The 17,482-nt window shown below is 35.6% G+C and overlaps 2 protein-coding genes across 3 annotated transcripts in view; one reads left to right on the top strand and one right to left on the bottom strand.

Annotated features, from left to right (window-relative positions):
- LOC125660418 (general transcription factor IIF subunit 2-like) overlaps positions 1 to 512 on the top strand; it is a 41,467-nt gene extending 40,955 nt beyond the window's left edge. For both annotated transcript variants that reach the window (XM_048892243.2, XM_056149771.1), the window contains one exon: positions 209 to 512. In XM_048892243.2, the coding sequence (XP_048748200.1) occupies positions 209 to 328 (120 nt within the window). In that variant the 3' untranslated portion in view covers positions 329 to 512. The remainder of the gene's footprint in view (positions 1 to 208) is intronic.
- Positions 513 to 3,004: 2,492 nt separating this feature from the next.
- LOC125660419 (profilin-1) lies at positions 3,005 to 9,030 on the bottom strand. Its single transcript, XM_056149772.1, has 4 exons — positions 8,705 to 9,030; positions 6,306 to 8,206; positions 3,909 to 4,086; positions 3,005 to 3,790 (listed from the first exon to the last, which is right to left on the bottom strand). Exons 2-4 carry the CDS (start codon positions 6,420 to 6,422, stop codon positions 3,687 to 3,689), a joined length of 399 nt encoding a protein of 132 aa, XP_056005747.1. The 5' UTR covers positions 6,423 to 8,206; positions 8,705 to 9,030; the 3' UTR covers positions 3,005 to 3,686.
- Between the last annotated feature and the right edge of the window lie 8,452 nt (positions 9,031 to 17,482).

Below are 17,482 nucleotides of genomic sequence, written 5' to 3'. Positions count from 1 at the left end.
TTTAAATTATGTTATGTCGATATAAATGAAGAAAAATGATAAAACAAAAAAAATTACATCTGAATTGATTATACATAGATGAATATCATTGCTGTACAAAACAGACAAGAGTTGAATCAGCATTAATTAACTGCATGGTGTATCGCTGTACATAAAATGTCGTTTAATTTGCATCCGTCTTGTTAACAATTGTTGTTCTGAATTTCAGACTTACTTAAAGGAAATTCTCAAGGAGATCTGCACATACAACATGAAGGCACCACATCGCAACATGTGGGAGTTAAAACCAGAGTATCGGCACTATAAAGAACAACAGGCATCGGGATGACCTTCACCTCTCAACTTTTGACCTGTAGGTCACGATTTCATGAAATGGTTGCCACCAAATATGGTCAGTGATTCACAATGGAATCCTTGTGTCATTAAATAAATGAACTGTCCAAAGTCATCAAAACGATGAGTTTAAAACTCAGCCATGTGATATGTCGCTTTGAAATAAATTTAGTCTGAAACATTTTGTTCCGTTCTTGTGGATGTATGCCCTCGCCAAAACTACTGCAAGTCAGTACTTTGGTATAAATGATCATTGTGTTATACCCTGCGCTGATCAGTCAATATAATCCATGTTGCGACCTGTTGCTGACTGATCAGTCAATGTAATGCCATATGTTGCCGATCGATTGATCAGTCCATATAATGCCATATGTTGCTGACTGATCAGTCAATATAATGCCATATGTTGCTGATTGATCAGTCAATATAATACCATGTTGTGACCTGTTGCTGACTGATCAGTCATTATAATGCCATATGTTGCTGACTGATCAGTCAATATAATGCCATATGTTGCTGATTGATCAGTCAATATAATACCATGTTGTGACCTGTTGCTGACTGATCAGTCAATATAATGCTATGTTGCTGATTGATCAGTCCATATAATACCATGTTGTAACCTGTTGCTGACTGATCAGTCATTATAATGTCATGTTGCTGATTGATCAGTCCATATAATACCATGTTGTGACCTGTTGCTGACTGATCAGTCAGTATAATGCCCATGTTGCTGACTGATCAGTCAATATAATGCTATGTTGCAGACTGGGGCACACCATAAACTGTATACATGCATCTGGTGATTTTGGTGACATTTAGCAGATTTTTCTCCAAGAAGAGGATTTTGAAATGTTCGCACTTTGTATTTTGGCAGACTTTCATTTTATGCAAATATAATTACTAAAAATTAAATCTTTAGTGAATTTCCTTCTATGAAAAAGACAACACTTCCATGGTACACTGTACCAAAATTACACGATATACACCTTTCTTGAAGAAACTGATCACGTGATATTTTAGAGTGACAGGTTCAACTGCAGGCTGGATGACAGAAATCTTTGTGTGTAAAAACTTTCACTGACTTTCCTGTTCTGTGTGTAACGATGGACAGATTTGTGCTAGTGTAACGATCAGCTAAAACGATAAAGCTCAGGTCGCATACATCAAACTTGTGACAAAAATCACAATTTGAAGTTCTAATCTCTCGGTGCCTTGTAAATGTGAAAAATTATTCTATCAAAGCAAGTGCAACTACAAATACCCCCTTTTAAAAAAGGTGTATCATGTGTACATTAAAAAAAGTAAAGAGACGACACTCGCCATCTTGGATTTCTGGGGGGCCCTCGATTCACGGCTTGTTTTTAACAATTTCTACTCTCTGCCTACCGGTTTCTGGCAAGATCTATGTTGGAAAAAGATCCAACGACTTCTCCCTATCGTCTGCTTATGTCTACATGCACATGATACACCTTTTTTAAAACCTCAAAAAAAGCGGATTTTGGTGGTGGATTTTATTTATATAATCTATTATTCGGACACAAATCATGCAAAACTTCAATTTATTATTCGGGAACAAATATTACAAAACTTCAATATCTGACAACCGAGCCCCTGTGGTAAATACCGGCACCTGATTGGTCGTCTGTTGGTGTAGAAAATAATACGTCAATTGCAATAGTCGGAAAGCCTCGGATTTACCCAATTCGTGACAACACAGACGAGAAGTTCCGAAAGATAACAACAAGTCCTGAACGTAAAAATCAATGATGTTGACGGAATGAAGAGAACAAATACCCTGTTCAGTTTCGGTTTAAAAAGGCCAGAAGTAAAAGTGACACGAGTATAATATCAATCAACAATTTTAAAGCGAAAACAGAATTTAATCAGGAAAGATTTCAGACTTGCTATTCTTTTTAATTTGCAAATGCCCGTGTGGTATTAAATAAAAACGAAAGTAGAATTTTTCAGCACAAATTCGCTATGTTACCAACAAATCTGTAGCTGTTAACTTGAATTTGTGGAAAAATAAAATTATAGGTCATTTAAATGTTATATACGTATTAATTTGTAATAAAGATTGTTTGGGTTTTATTAAAAAAAATATTGGGGTGAGCAAAACATGCAGTTTAGTTCATTTCAACAATACTTTCTGCATGTAGAAACTTTCTTACAAAACAATTCAGTCTTATAAACTTTCAGTACAAATGTAGAAATAAAAGTGAAAGTTTCTGTTCAAGCAAAGACACTTAAAAATTAATTGATACAGCATTGCAAAAAATAATTACATGTAGTTATCTTGATGCACTTTATTTTTCATTTTGCATCAAAATTAGTACTTTGCAATGTTGAATTTTTTAAGTCTTTGCATGAACAGAAAATTTCACATATGAAACAATAAATTCATGGCAAAAGTAAAAATTTCAGGCAAAAAAATGACAATTTCAAAGCTGCATTTAAGTGCCAGGAAACCGACAGAATGCAGAATGCAGGATTTTGCGTCATTTACCCCAGACCCCCCGGCCGTAAGGGCGCCAAGCATTGGATCGCCTTCTACTTTTTCATTTCAGCCTCCTACTTTTAAATTTGTTGAAAGCCCTGCACAGAGTCCACAGAACAATCGATGTTCAGTAATGTTTGTAGATTCTTACCAAAAAAACAATAAAAAGTATTAAAAAGACAGGATATTTATTGTCCAAGAGAAAATATAAATATATGGAATGACTACCATACCAATGTTAAACAAACATTGGTTAAACTAATGAATCATTGGTTCTTTAAGAATCTACATGGACTCTCTAATACTTTAAACAGTCTGGAAGATCTCAATTCCCCAATATTCAATAGCATTATTCAATCGGGAATGCTAGAGTCAAACCTGAACATAAATGGTATAAGTTGCTTGTGTTTATAAAGGATAATTTATTGTATATGACTATAGGCAAGACAGTGAACTTTGGTAGAAAAACTAAATTTCTGGAATCTCAAAAATACAATGAACTACCCGTATACAAAAGCCCTTTTCCTCTTGTATCAAAATTTAATTTCCCTCTTGTATCAAATTTTTAAAAAAAAAAATTAAAAATTTCTACAAATCTCTTACAAATGAAAAAAAAAATTAAAAAGTTTTTTAAAGAAAAAAAATAAATTCACAAATTTTCACTGACAAATGCAGAAAACAAAATTTCCCCTCCCAGAATCTGTGATGAGTATCTTAAATGACAAGCTCACATCTTTTCCATGAATGTAATTGTTTTGGCAAGGCATTGACTAGTAGGTGAACAGTTAGATGTATAAGTCCACTGAAATGTCAATATAGAACTCAGAATGAACAGCCTTGGTGATGGAGTCACTCACTGGCCCAGAGCCTTGGCCAGTTCTCCTCTGCATTTTTCCACCTGTTTCTTGTTGTTTCCTGGTTGTACGGACGCATCATTGTAAAATCCTACACAGACGACTACAAAGAGAAGAAAAAACCCACTAAACATTCAAATCCTGTACAATTACTCTTCATGAATTTAATTTGAAAAATTTTACATGTTGCACAAAAAAAAAGAAGGCATATACAAGCTTACAAGTTTCACCCTTTGCTGCACAAAATCCACCAGGACCACATTTTCCTTCAATGGTTTTTTCCTCTTGGTCTGCTCGTAAAACAAAGTATTTTTTGTTGTTTATAGTTATGCTAGTGACGCCGCAGTCCATTCCTTTTGCAAATAGTTTATTTAGGTCTGCAAAGTTGGTAGTTGATGGCTAAACAAAAGAAAAATACATGTAATGGTTGTTTGCTATTGCTTAATAACAATATTCATTGCTTTGTTTTATAACCATCTTATTTCATTCTTCAATCCTTTAAAGCAATACAAGCTCAGCTGTAACTGATGGTATTTTTCAACTACCCAATATGCACCAATTAATATTTATCTGTATAACTAATATAATTTCCAAGATCTGATTAAAAATTCAGCAAGAGGAGACTAGATCACGAAGGCTTTGATTTTGAAATTTTTCAAAAAATCCCCCTTCTTATTCTTTCAGTAAAACTGATGTCACTTGACCTTGATCCTAGTTTGTAGGTCTCAACATCCTCTCGTCATTTTTTATGATTCCATATCTTTATCAGTCCCAGTTCTAAAGTTATGCAAGTTTTTTTTAAATAAATGTCAAAGGTCAAGGTCACTGGAGATACTAGTTTGTAGATCTTATCATTTCTGAAGATTCCATGTTTCTATCAGTCCCAGTTCTAAAGTTATACCAGATTATACAGAAACATTTCTGCCCATCTGGATACATTGACCTATCATATCCTTGAATATCTATTACTTTCATCAACTGATTACGGAGAACGGTGTCGGACAGTTTTAGGCGCGAGTAAGAAGCGGAAGAATATGGGCAGAGCAAAAACAATAAATCCAAACTTCGTTTGGGAGACTTAAAAGTAGGTAAGCTCATCAAGCAATATTAAAAATATTGCTTGATGAGCTTACCTACAATGAGTGTTTCGTTTAAACCGCTATAGCCTCGGACAAAATTTGTCGTATACTCGGGCACGAGAACGATGATCGGGTTGCAGAGACCTGGGGACTGAAATTTACACATTTCGTTTGACACCGTGTCATGGATGACTTTAAAGATTGTAAATGTATGAAAGTAGATCTAATTACGCCAATGTGTCACTCAAATGACATTTGTATAATGAATTTTCTATAAAATTGACATAATGGATATTGTTTATAAATCTGACACTTGCAGAATGCCTTTCTTCCGCATTTTCCTAACTAGGTTAATGCACATCGGAGCCGACGAACAGGAAGACAATCGACATTTTCTGCTGATTTGACGGTTGGTTGGTTGTATAATATAGTTTAACGTTCCGCTCGAAAACTCGGGGGTTTTTTTGGGGTTTTTTTGGTTTTTTTATTGTTTTTGTGGTTTGTTTGTTTTTTAATTATTTACCGTCAGTTACAGTTTATATTGCTTCAAAGCGATGAACTTATTATCAATATATTTCTATCACATAGAATTTTGCCTCCCATATTTCAAAATGTGAAACTTCACGATATGTACTGTTCACCCGTATCTTCACTACCCCCAGTCACTGGAAATGATTTATCGGCCTCATTTCGCCGTTTAGAACTTGTTTCTGCCCTTTATTTCGGAGGTTACAGTCGAACATTGTTAAGCGATGGACTCGATAGATTAATGTAATGTTAATGCAGTTAATGTACGCATAAGTATTTCACTTTTAAAATAACTTTGTGCAAGAGACGAAAAAACAAGATGCACTTGTGTCATCTTTTGTCGCATCCGCCTCCGTCAGCCGATAGTGACGTATGTTCGGTCCGAGTAAATTACAATAATACGCTATCAGTTCTTATTAATAATTCAGTCGTGGAATATTCTGGTCAGTCGTTAAATAAGGAAAAAGTGCGAACTCGGTATATGTTTAAATGTAACTTCGATATTATAAGCAATTGTTAGTATGCCTATGCAGAGCTGTGACTGAATTCCTCAAATCAAAGGAAAACTGGTCAAAAAGGAAGGAAAACACCTCATCCCACCTGGAAAAATATCATAGTTCTGTCATTAAATCAAACCCAGAGAAAATTGAGCCAATTAGCGGGTTTCCTCACACCCCTGCTTTTGCTCTTTTTTTTTGGACAAAATAATTTGTTGAGGGGGAGGGGGCCAAGATGCCGTTTATTATATCCCGCTTTAAAAGCAAGACACATATTTCATGCCGGATTACCACCCCCTTTGAATCCGCTTAGCAAATATTTTAATCTACCGGTTAAAACTCTCCGCTTCGTGTTATTTTGATTGACAGAAAGTAACCGAATCCTAAATAATAAAAAGCAACAAAATAATTCAACACTAAACACGTTTAATAGTTTTCAACCCCCTTTTAACATAAAATCACCATGGGATTTGGGGGGCGTCTTCTACACTGACCATGCCTTACATGTACTTACACTACAGCACGATGTTTTTGCCCAAGCGTTGCCTTGTGTGTCGAAAATTCCACATTCGTGAGAACACGTGTTTGAGCCATCAGTCTGCATATAAGGTAGCCATCCGTCCCAACTCATTTTAAAAGAAAATACAGTCTCGGATACACCCTTCTCGACGACTAACAACCAGGAAAACGAAATGTCGTGTGCGTGAGGCCACTTTATATATTATTGCGCAGACAGGAAGTTATAAAAGATGAGATTTTTAGGTTCCTTTTCCTATCTCAGCCAAAGTTTAAATGAATTAATCACTGGTTGAGGATTGAGAATGCTATAATTTAACGTCTTTTATCTAATCGATTTGTATTTCTTTTGCACTATTTTTTTTTCTTCTAAATGCTCCAACCTCAGATAACGATGATCATCTATGGAGACCAATGTGTGTCTAAAAATAACAACTATTTGATGTACATGTGTGGTGGTTGCACTTTGTCTAGTCTTTATATTTTCGTTCACTCCGGTACACATTGCACAGTGCTGCTTTCATACTTGGTTGGGAGATACTGTAAACCTCTCATTCCACGACCTAATTTGAACTTTGCAAATTCTGCTTGAATGAAGTTGAGGATGAGAAACACTTCTTATTATTTTGTACAAAATACGATCACTTGAGGAATAAACTCTCAGAACATTTGGGTGATTTGAATGCAAATTCCATAATAAGTCTCATGAATCCTGAAAATTGTACATTTAACATTTTTTGCATTTTTGACAATATTTGAATGGGTATTTTAATCTAGGGTACTGGGGTACACTGCATTGTGAAATCAGGACAGAGTTTTTTAAATCTGGGATTGTGTATCATGTTACATATACTAGTATATAATTTTGATTTATGATGTAGGCCGCATGATTGGTAGTCGTCAAAGAAGCATTTGAATTTTATTACTTCTCCACGATGCAATATATATTTCTCACACGGAACGAAATGGAACGTTTTAATACACGAGTTCTAATTCCTGGACGTGACAATTAATGACGCAAAACAATTTATTAAGCAAAATGGTATCAGAGGTCAAAAACTGATATTTTTACATAAAGCAATTAAGTAAGTTTCTGGAGCTGGGATGCAAAGTGTTACTTTCACCAATAAATTTCAAATTAATTTATTTCTTATTTGGTTTATGGTTTTGAGTAGTCTACATCTTCTAGTTTATAAAAATACCAAGTAAAAGATAATCCATGGCACGGATTTAATTTGAAATGAGTTTGAATATAGATGACTAACAAAATTATGGAAGTAACATGGTGTCTGAATGAAAATACATACTGCAGTAATAACTGTATTTTTATTGTAAATCTGTAATTCAACCTTTAAGATATCTTCTGAAGAGGTGATTAAAAACTTTTTTTTCAAAATTTATTATTACAGACCTTGCAGTCAGATTGAAGAATTTAAGACGCCGTTACTTCCATAATTTTCGGCTTTGATTTATTCCATAAAATTATGACAGACATCATTAGAGAAACAGTCACAATCTTTTCCTTCATAAGAAGACATCTTTACTGCTATGACTCTGTTACTTTGAGTTAGCAGTACGATTCTTAGGATACATTCATCGCAAAACTATCATCTTATGGAAGTAACACAGACACAATTTTTTCAGCGCTAAGGAAAACATTTATTTCAATGCAACATCAATATGAATTTTGAATAGCATGAGCGAGTGTGAATGTTTCAAAATTAAAATAATTGTCTTCCAGAGGAAGACTGCTTAATTGGACAAAACAGGTATTGGCAAAAGTCGATGTATGTTATCATATGGCTCCCAAGAGAATTCATCCACAGGGGGCCAATATAATCTGTCTCCTTTCCGCAGCATAAATTGGAGAAGGTATTCACCCCCACAAACTTCCTTGATCTGAAAAGGAGAGAGCATCTATGAAACAACTCTCATTGTGTAAAATAACATCTTTGATAATGATTACATTGATTGATTCTGAAAAGTTTAGATGAAACAGAATCATTAATACTATGTTCGTAAAAAGACAACAAAACAGCGCCGTATCATGTGTCCGTTTATAAATTCATAATACGAACATCATCCATAGAAAATTTACAGTTTCTTAAAATAATTCATAATAACCAATCAGTTTTCTTTTTTTTAAATCGAACATCTATAGGCTAAAAATTACCCTCAGTGTCAGAAATGCAAATTTAAACTTTTAGAATAATGTTTCCGTACGTTCGTTACGTCAGACACGACAAACAACTCTTGCGGTCTCAGTGTAAAGTCGACCAACAGGCAAGAACCCGGGGTTAAAATTCTCGAAGTTGACAAACATGAGTAAGAATATGTCGCAAATAACTCATTTATGTATTTTCTAGTATGCATAAACGTAAAATAAACAGTACTTACGAATTTTTCTGCATCAGTTAACGACGAATCATGTTCGTAACGAAATCATCGTTTTGTGGACACTGTATTTACCGCCATCGCTATCCCACAATGCAAATATGTGGGCGAGTTCAATTACACATAGGGAGTTCAGCATCGGTGACGTAATAGAATAGAAATCGAAATACATCATGTGAATCTCGATCGTACTAGCAACCAGGTGATTTATGTTCGTAACGAATCGGACTCCAAAAGTAACCATGAAAATCGTTTGAAAAATAAAATAAGTAACACAATCACAATTGGCTTGGTATTCATTTACTGAGTTAATAACGACATGAAATATGCAAACAACACGTGATACGGTAAATAAATTCTCGTCATGAAATATTAAGAGGCATCATATTTTTTCTTCATTTTCGGACACGACAGGCTACGAACGTAATATTAATTTCAGTAATGTATTTTCTAATTCGTTTCAAGGGTGGCATTTATGTTATTTTCAGAGCATTATATAACACAATCATATTATTCAAAAACATACTTATCATATGCCTCTAAGCTTATTAAATCTCTAATCTATCATTTAAAGATCCTAAGAAAATTTATGTAACATTTTTCAATGGAAAAAAAGTTGGTTCATGGACTTTGATTTTTTTTTTCTAAAGTGAAAACAATTAAAAAAAAAAAAAGAAATATATTTTATTATCAGTACACATTCCTGAGAGCTGAATAAAAGGTGTTTGGCAATTTTTCAGCTCCATTTTACTTTTATACATTGGGTTTAATGAGGATATTAAGAATTTACCCAAAACCAAAAACATACTTAATTATAAATGCACATTGGATTTCTGTAGTACTGATGGAGTTATCTCCCTGCGTCCACTATAATGCTCCAAAACTAGCATACAAATCAAAGTACTGAAAAGTACTAAAGCTAACTACATAAATTCTGTTTGAAATGTTAAAAGAGGAGGAACAACAGGGAAAGAAATTCATGCATTTTTCTTTGTTTTCACATTACGGAAATAACAGATGTGGATGGGAAACAATGTCCTAAAACTGTTAACCATGTTAAAATATAAACTGTGTTTTTTTCCCAGCGCTTTCTCAATTTTTGTTGCATAGTTAAATGTATGAACTTTGCGAAAATAGCACTTGCCTAAAGTTAAAATTCTTGTGTTAACGTAAAAAAAAAAATACTTTTTGATGGCCTATACAAAAAATATCGACTCTCCTCCTTTCGGTCTTCAGACACATGCGCACATACGGTAAAACAATGCAGCATGTCGTGCAGTGAGAGAAGGTTAAATGGATATATCCAGAATTTTGTCAGATTCTGCGAGAAAAGGGGTAAAAATAGAATGAGATAAAACTCATACGTGAACTAAAATTTACTTCGGAATCAGTATAAACGTTGGAAAACAAAGAAACGCGTGAAGGACTCAGTGACAGATCTAGGATTTCCGAAGGGGGTGTGTGTATGAAAGTCAAATATTAGCCAAAGTACTCAATCATTTTGGGTGCCAAATCTGGAGTTTTACTCACAATTTGTAATGAAAAAAGGGAGGGGGTCTTGGTCCCCTCTAAATCTGCCATTGAGACAAGCCACGAAGACGCTCTTTTAAAAGTAAGTGCTATTTTTATCTGAAGACGACACGTGTTGGTTGTAAGAGCATAGGTCAATAGGAACATGGAAGGGGTTTTGTTAAAATAATGATTTATAATATAATCATTTAATTATAAGAAGCAAGGAATAATTTCATACTTGAAAGGCGAGTGGGGACCCCCTAGGGGGTATTTAATTAAACAATTTTCTAAACAACACCTTTGCTGTCATTGAAAGTCACGTGATATAAATAAGCATTCAAAGGTCTGAGTCAACATGAAGAAACCTCTGAATTTCGGATGATCTTCAAAGCGCAGTTGAGAGCAAATTGATGCATCCAAAGTGTTCAAAATTTTCAGCATCGATATGATATTTATCAATACGTGTTTTAAACAAGAGGCCCACGGGCCTTAACGGTCGCCTGAGTATCATAGCCCATACAGGGATTTTCATATTTGCATTTAAGGCTCAATATAAAGTCCTTTGGGCACATGTTTTTGATCTTTCAAAATATGCACACAATTCCTATTCATTTACAGAAGAAGAAAAAATGGAAGTTTGAAACATATAAATCATTTTGACATTCCCTAACACAACCCCCCTATCTCACATGACTATCATAGTAGAAAAAAATAAATATTTTCATACATTTTTATTGTGCAGCCATATTGGCCCTGCCCAAGGGCCTGAACCCCTGATCCAGGAGCCTTGAATTTCACCAATTTAGTACAGACCTTCATGTCAAGCAAGTAAGAAAAGAACAAAGTTCTGAACAAAAAGAAAAATACACATTATTTACATTTACCAAGAAGCAAGTGCCACAAATATTAATATCAAAACACACCAACATAATAAGAAGGGCTATGAAACACTTTACATCCATTTCCAGAAACCATTTAGATGTACTTTTAAGTATGTATCTTTATGACTTGTACTAAAGTTCAGTACGCAATCTCACCGGCAGCAATCAAAATATTAATGAAGAGTTATCAAACTCATTATTAATTACAAAAATGTTGATATCAATTCAAAATCAGGTTGGAGAGAATATGACTCACAACAAGCCATAAATTTAGGAAGTTATCAAAAAAGATATTCATTACACAAGTGCAAAATTGATAAATTTAAATGTGAATGCAGCTTACCAACAAGAGTGGAAAGAACTCATTTGTTAACATGAAAGTTATAAAGTTCATGTTACAAGTGCAAGGGGACATACCAACAACATTTAAAAAAAACATACTGCAAAACTCAACAAACAGGAGGCCCGTGGGCCACATCGCTCACCTGAGTCACATTGGCCCATATCTGAAGACTTTCCATATATATTTGCACGTAAAACCTTAGTCCCTATTATGGCCCCAACCTAACCTGGAGGCCATGATTTTTGCAAACTTGAATCTACACAATGTCAGAAAGCTTTCATATAAATGTCAACTTCTTTGGCCCAATGGTTCTTGAGAAGAAGATTTTTAAAAGATTTTCCCTATATTTGTATGTAAAACTTTGATCCCCTATTGTGGCCCCATCCTACCCCTGGGGGCCAGGATTTGAACAAACATGAAACTGCACTATGTCAGAAAGTTTTCATGTAAATATCAGCTTTTCTGGCTCAGTGGTTCTTGAGAAGATTTTTAAAGATTTTTCCTATATATTTGTATGTAAAACTTTGATCCCCTATCGTGGCCCCATCCTACCCCCGGGGGCCATGATTTGAACAAACTTGAATCTACACTATGTCAGAAAGCTTTCATGTAAATATCAGCTTTTCTGGCTCAGTGGTTCTTGAGAAGAAGACTTTTAAAAAAATGTCCTATATATTTGTATGTAAAACTTTGATCCTCCTTTGTGGCCCCATCCTACCCCCAGGGGCCATGATTTGAACAAACTTAAATCTGCACTATGTCAGAAAGCTTTCATGTAAATATCAACTTTTCTGGCTCAGTGGTTCTTGAGAAGAAGATTTTTACAGATTTTTCCTATATATTTGTATGTAAAACTTTGATCCCCTATTGTGGCCCCATCCAACCCCCGGGGGCCATGATTTGAACAAATTTGAATCACTATGTCAGGAAGCTTTCATGTCAGAACTTCTGGCTCAGTGGTTCTTGAGAAGATATTTAAATGACCCCACCCTATTTTTGTGATTATCTCCCCTTTGAAAGGGACATGGCCCTTCATTTGAACAAACTTGAAAGCCCTTCACCCAAGGATGCTTTTGGCCAAGTTTGGTTAAAATTGGTCCAGTGGTTCTGGAGACGAAGTCGAAAATGTAAAAAGTTTACAGACAGACGGACAGACAGGTGGAGAACAGGCGATCAGATTAGCTCACTTGAGCTTTCAGCTCAGGTGAGCTAAAAATGTTCATATGGCACACAAAAACACAACCAATATCTACATACATCATACTTCAATCCTCTACGAGTTTCATAAAACAAGAGGCCCACAGGCCTTATCCGTCACCTGATTACTAGTTAAAAGTATCACTAGTCCACAGGCCTTATCGGTCACCTGAGTACTAGTTAAAAGTATCACTAGTCCACAGGCCTTATCGGTCACCTGAGTACTAGTTAAAAGTATCACTAGTCCACAGGCCTTATTGGTCACCTGAGTATTAGTTAAAAGTATCACTAGTCCACAGTCCTTATCGGTCACCTGAGTACTAGTTAAAATTATTACTAGTCCCAAGGGCTATGAAACCTAGAACAAAAATTCCTGTTCTGAATATCTACAAACCTAAATTCTAATGTTCAGCAACTGTATAAAACAAGGCGTGTTCATAAAACTTCAATGTCCTTAAAAGTGTATACACTGATGAACGGCTTTACATAATAAAATATATGTATTAACTTTAAACGATATGACCAGTTTGGACCCGTACTAGAGTCAAATCCCAAGGGTTGCGAAATTCACCATTTTTTGTACATCCTTTTCTTCCTAAATATACATTTAGAATTTATACGATATCAGCAAACTTAAAGAAATCCTTCAACCCTTAACCCCTAGGATCATGAAATTTACAATATTGGTAAAGGACTACATATTCCTTCTAAATATCCATTTAGTTTCAATTTAGTATCAATGACGTTAAAGAAGATATCATTTACATGTTTTGCACATATACACTATATATATACAAAGTTTGATCCCCGCCCTAAAGTCAGAACCACTTCCTTGGGGATCATGAAAGTTACAATTTGGCAGAGGCCTTCCTGCTCCATATCACTTTGTATTTGGTTTTTCTTATAGATAAGCAGGTGTAGAGAAAAAGATTTTTGTTTTTGGCAGTGTTTGTCCCACTCCTGAGACCCCAGGGATGTAGGAGTCCTGAAATTTTCAATTTATGTCCCCCTTGTCCCAAAGATGCTTCATACCAAATTTGAAAATAATTGGAATGGTAGTAATCAAAAAGAAGTTAAAAATTTCTTTTGTTCACACCTCTAATAACTGACCATTTTGGCCCCACCGTGATACCAAAATCCCTACCCCTGAGATTATCAAATACAATTTTGGTAAAGGACTACCTCTTTCTAAATATCAATTTGGTATCAATAGCACTAAAGAAAATGTTGTTTAAGTGTTTTACACTATATACTAAATTTGGCCCCGCTCTGGAGTCAGAACCCCTACCCCAGAGACCATGAAATTTACAATTTGGCAGAGGCCTTCCTGCTCTTCATTATGATGCAGTTAGGTTTTCTTACATGTGTGCGGTTGTAGAGAAGTATATTTTTGAAAATTGGTCAATTTTTGCCCCGCCTTTAAGGCTTCAGGGGTGCTGGAGTTCTGGAATTCGCAATTTATGTCCCCCTTGTCCCAAAGATCTTTCATACGAAATTTGAAAATAATTGGAATAGCAGTTATCAAGAAGAAGTTAAAAATGTTCAATTGTTAACGCACGACGGACTACAACCAATTTGCAATAGGATATATGCAATAAATCTATTCAAGAACAGAAATATACTTTAAAAAAAAAAAAGATTCACCATTCTATAAGCCGTTTTGTACCCGGCCAAAAATGAATGATAATACATATACAACTTCAAAACTGGCTTAATAAAAGAGACTAGCAAGTATGTAACTCATGGGTTTATTATCATGCAGTGTATCATGATTTGTAAAAAAAAAAAAAAAAAAAAAAAAAAAAAAACCATTTTGTACCCAAGTACAATTTCTCACATTTTCTTAAAACAAAGCTGTAATATTTTCTCGTGTAATGATTTCAGTCACATCAAACAAGGACATCCTGTACATGTTTCAATCTGTCACATTTTCTATATTCATGTAACCTATAAAGCCCCTTTCACACATTTACGGATGAGACGCCGTATTATCCCGGATCGTCAATCCGTGATGTTCCGTGACAATCCGTCATCACCATGTGCATCCGGCGGCGTCCGGGACCATCCGGCTTGATCAAACCAATCCGAGAAAAACTTGAACGTGTTTGATTTTTTTTCAGGATCGTCCCGGAAGAAAACCCTCCGTATTGATCCGTGTAGGTTCCATGTACCTCCGTGTATCAACCGAGATGTCCCTGTAGCCACAGAAATATATGTGTGTAAAGTCTGGGGTCCTCCGTGCACGAAACTTTTTGTGCTGAAAAAAAAACCCAGATGTCTACGGATTGTTCCCGGAAATACAGGGACAGTCACGATAAATGCAGAAGAGAAAAACCATGATAATCCGTTGACATCCGCGTGTCTCCGTGAAACAACATTGGAAGGATCGACAGAAACCGTGATCTTCCGTACGCCCCGGCACCAACCGGGATTATTTCCTGGGACGTACGGGTACTTATCGTGGTTACCCATAGAGGAACCGGAGTTTTACGTGTCTGTATCGTGATAAGACCGTGTTGACGCCGGCATTACAGCGTCAAAGAACCCAAAGATGCCGGTGCACCCCGGATGACTAGAATTTTGTATCCGGCGTCGACTGGCTCCTGATCCGTGAATTCTCATCAAGTTTAAAGGTTTTTCTCAAAAACTGTTTCAAGTTTCTACTTTGAATCTCATGCACGTGCATATACATTGCAAAACATAGATTCTGATTATTCAATAAATTCTTTGAAATAATTTTAAGACTCTCCTTAAAATAATGTGCTTAACATTCAGATTCCTCTGAAAATCTCTGCCTATGCTGTTATTACAATAGGTTCCCAGTTCCCACATTTCCTCAATACACATAATTTGTTATAAAGATGATAGATATTTAATAAACACTTCAATATATCTCATATAATATATACCTATCTCAATTTTGCTATACATGTACATATAATATCTCGATCTTTTATGATAGGAGTTAGCTATGCATAAATAAAAAAACACATCGTACTTGGAATTCAATAAGTTGGACTGGGCAGCTACGCTAGTGAATGTACAGGTAGGTAGCAGGGGACAGTTTCGCATTATAGGTCAATTTTCTTAAAACAAGGAAATCTTAATATTTGAAGTGATATTACATGTGTAAAAATGAATGCAATAATTTTATGATACATGTGAAATGTCGCTGAGTGCTTAATGAAAAGGGGGATATGCAACATGTAGGTGTCATCCTTTCTAACTTATAGATGGGTACAAATACGAAACTAAGACACGTGGTCAGTTGATCAAGAGTAGTTAATTGTATCTTGTTTATTTCACTATGGAGACGTCACCACCATTACCGGCGAAGGGCTGCAAAATTTAGGCCTATGCTCGGCACTTATGACCATTGAGCAGGGAGGGATCTTTATCGTGTCACATCTGCTGTGATACAGGACCTCGGTTTTAGCGGTCTTATCCGAAGGACCGCCCCATTTAGTCGCCTCTTATGTCAAGCAAGGGGTACTGAGGACCTATTCTAAACCGGATCCCCACGGGACCAGTTGCTTAAGAAATTCAGGTGAAAACATGCATGGTCCAGCAAAAGGTCTGTAGCTGAGAGGGAAGGTGGATGACCTTATATGAAGGTGGATATCTAAGAAGGACAGATTGCAAAATCCGAGACCCCGTGTCACAGCAGGTGATCCCTCCCTGCTTAAAGGCCATAAGCCTAAATTTTGCAGCCCTTCACCGACAATGGTGACGTCTCCATATCAATGAAAAATTATCGAGTGGGATGTTAAACAATATAAATTAAAATAAAATCAATAGATACCAACATGTTTGGTGACATCAATAGACAATTGATTTGTCTGTGTCCCGGGACCGGAACCCAGTTGAACATTTGTGGGACGAGCTACATGTAGGTAGACGTTTGCACAGCCACCATCCTCCGCCTCAGAATCCACAAGAAAGTGGAAGGAGTGGCAGAACATCCCCTGAAGGACCATTCGGAGTGTCCGTCTGTCCACGACACGTCGTCATCAACGCTAATGGTGGACATACCCGATATTAGTGACAAAAATAACATTTTGACGCACCCCCTCTTAACTTTCATTTCAATTGTAGATTCTCAGAGAATAACAAAGTAGTTAAAGGTTTAAAGGATATTAAACATTAGTTTCCATAGATTGATCACTAGCTGTTCTTCATCTCTGTCTTTACATCGAGCTGGTTATCTTCTTTATTAAAGTTCTTAAGGAAGCCTGAGCGCTTTTTGTCGCTACATTTGTACTTTCGTTTTACGGGTTTCCGGATAACCGCTACCTATCGACAGACTTGTCCACCAAACAATAAAATCAACAAGTGTAGAGGTTTTTTTTGTTTTTTGTTTTGGTTTTTTTTTTTTTTTTTTAAAGTTTGCCGTATTTCGCAGCTCTATCAACACTGATTAAGGCCTCTCTATGAAAACAAAGAAAGGAAGATTTTCAGTGTGTTTAATAGAATATGATTTTTTTTAAAAGACTCTAATAATGAAACAAGGTAAACGTGTGAATCGCTCAATATTTTCAAAAAAATATTCTTCCACAAGTAGCTGATACAAGTGTGTTAGAAATGAACATGGATAAAAACATGAAAACACTGTAATAGTTTAGCCATATATCATATAACGTATCTATAAAAGTCCGATATATATGCAGTTTGATGAAAAAGATGAATAATTGTTATTAAAATGTGAGCAATTTGTAAGGAAATGACAATTTGTCCTTAAAGAATAGAATAATTTAACCACTGAAGTGTAGGGAAAATGCAAAATCTTTAAGCTAAGCTGATACAAATAGTCTAAATACAGTAATGCAATGTTTAGCATAAACCGAGGTG

The sequence above is a fragment of the Ostrea edulis genome, chromosome 9 (assembly GCF_947568905.1).
Source record: "Ostrea edulis chromosome 9, xbOstEdul1.1, whole genome shotgun sequence".
Classification (NCBI taxonomy): Eukaryota; Metazoa; Mollusca; class Bivalvia; order Ostreida; family Ostreidae; genus Ostrea; species Ostrea edulis.
The sequence above is the reverse complement of the archived record's forward strand: the minus strand, read 5'-3'. Positions and strand labels throughout refer to the sequence as shown.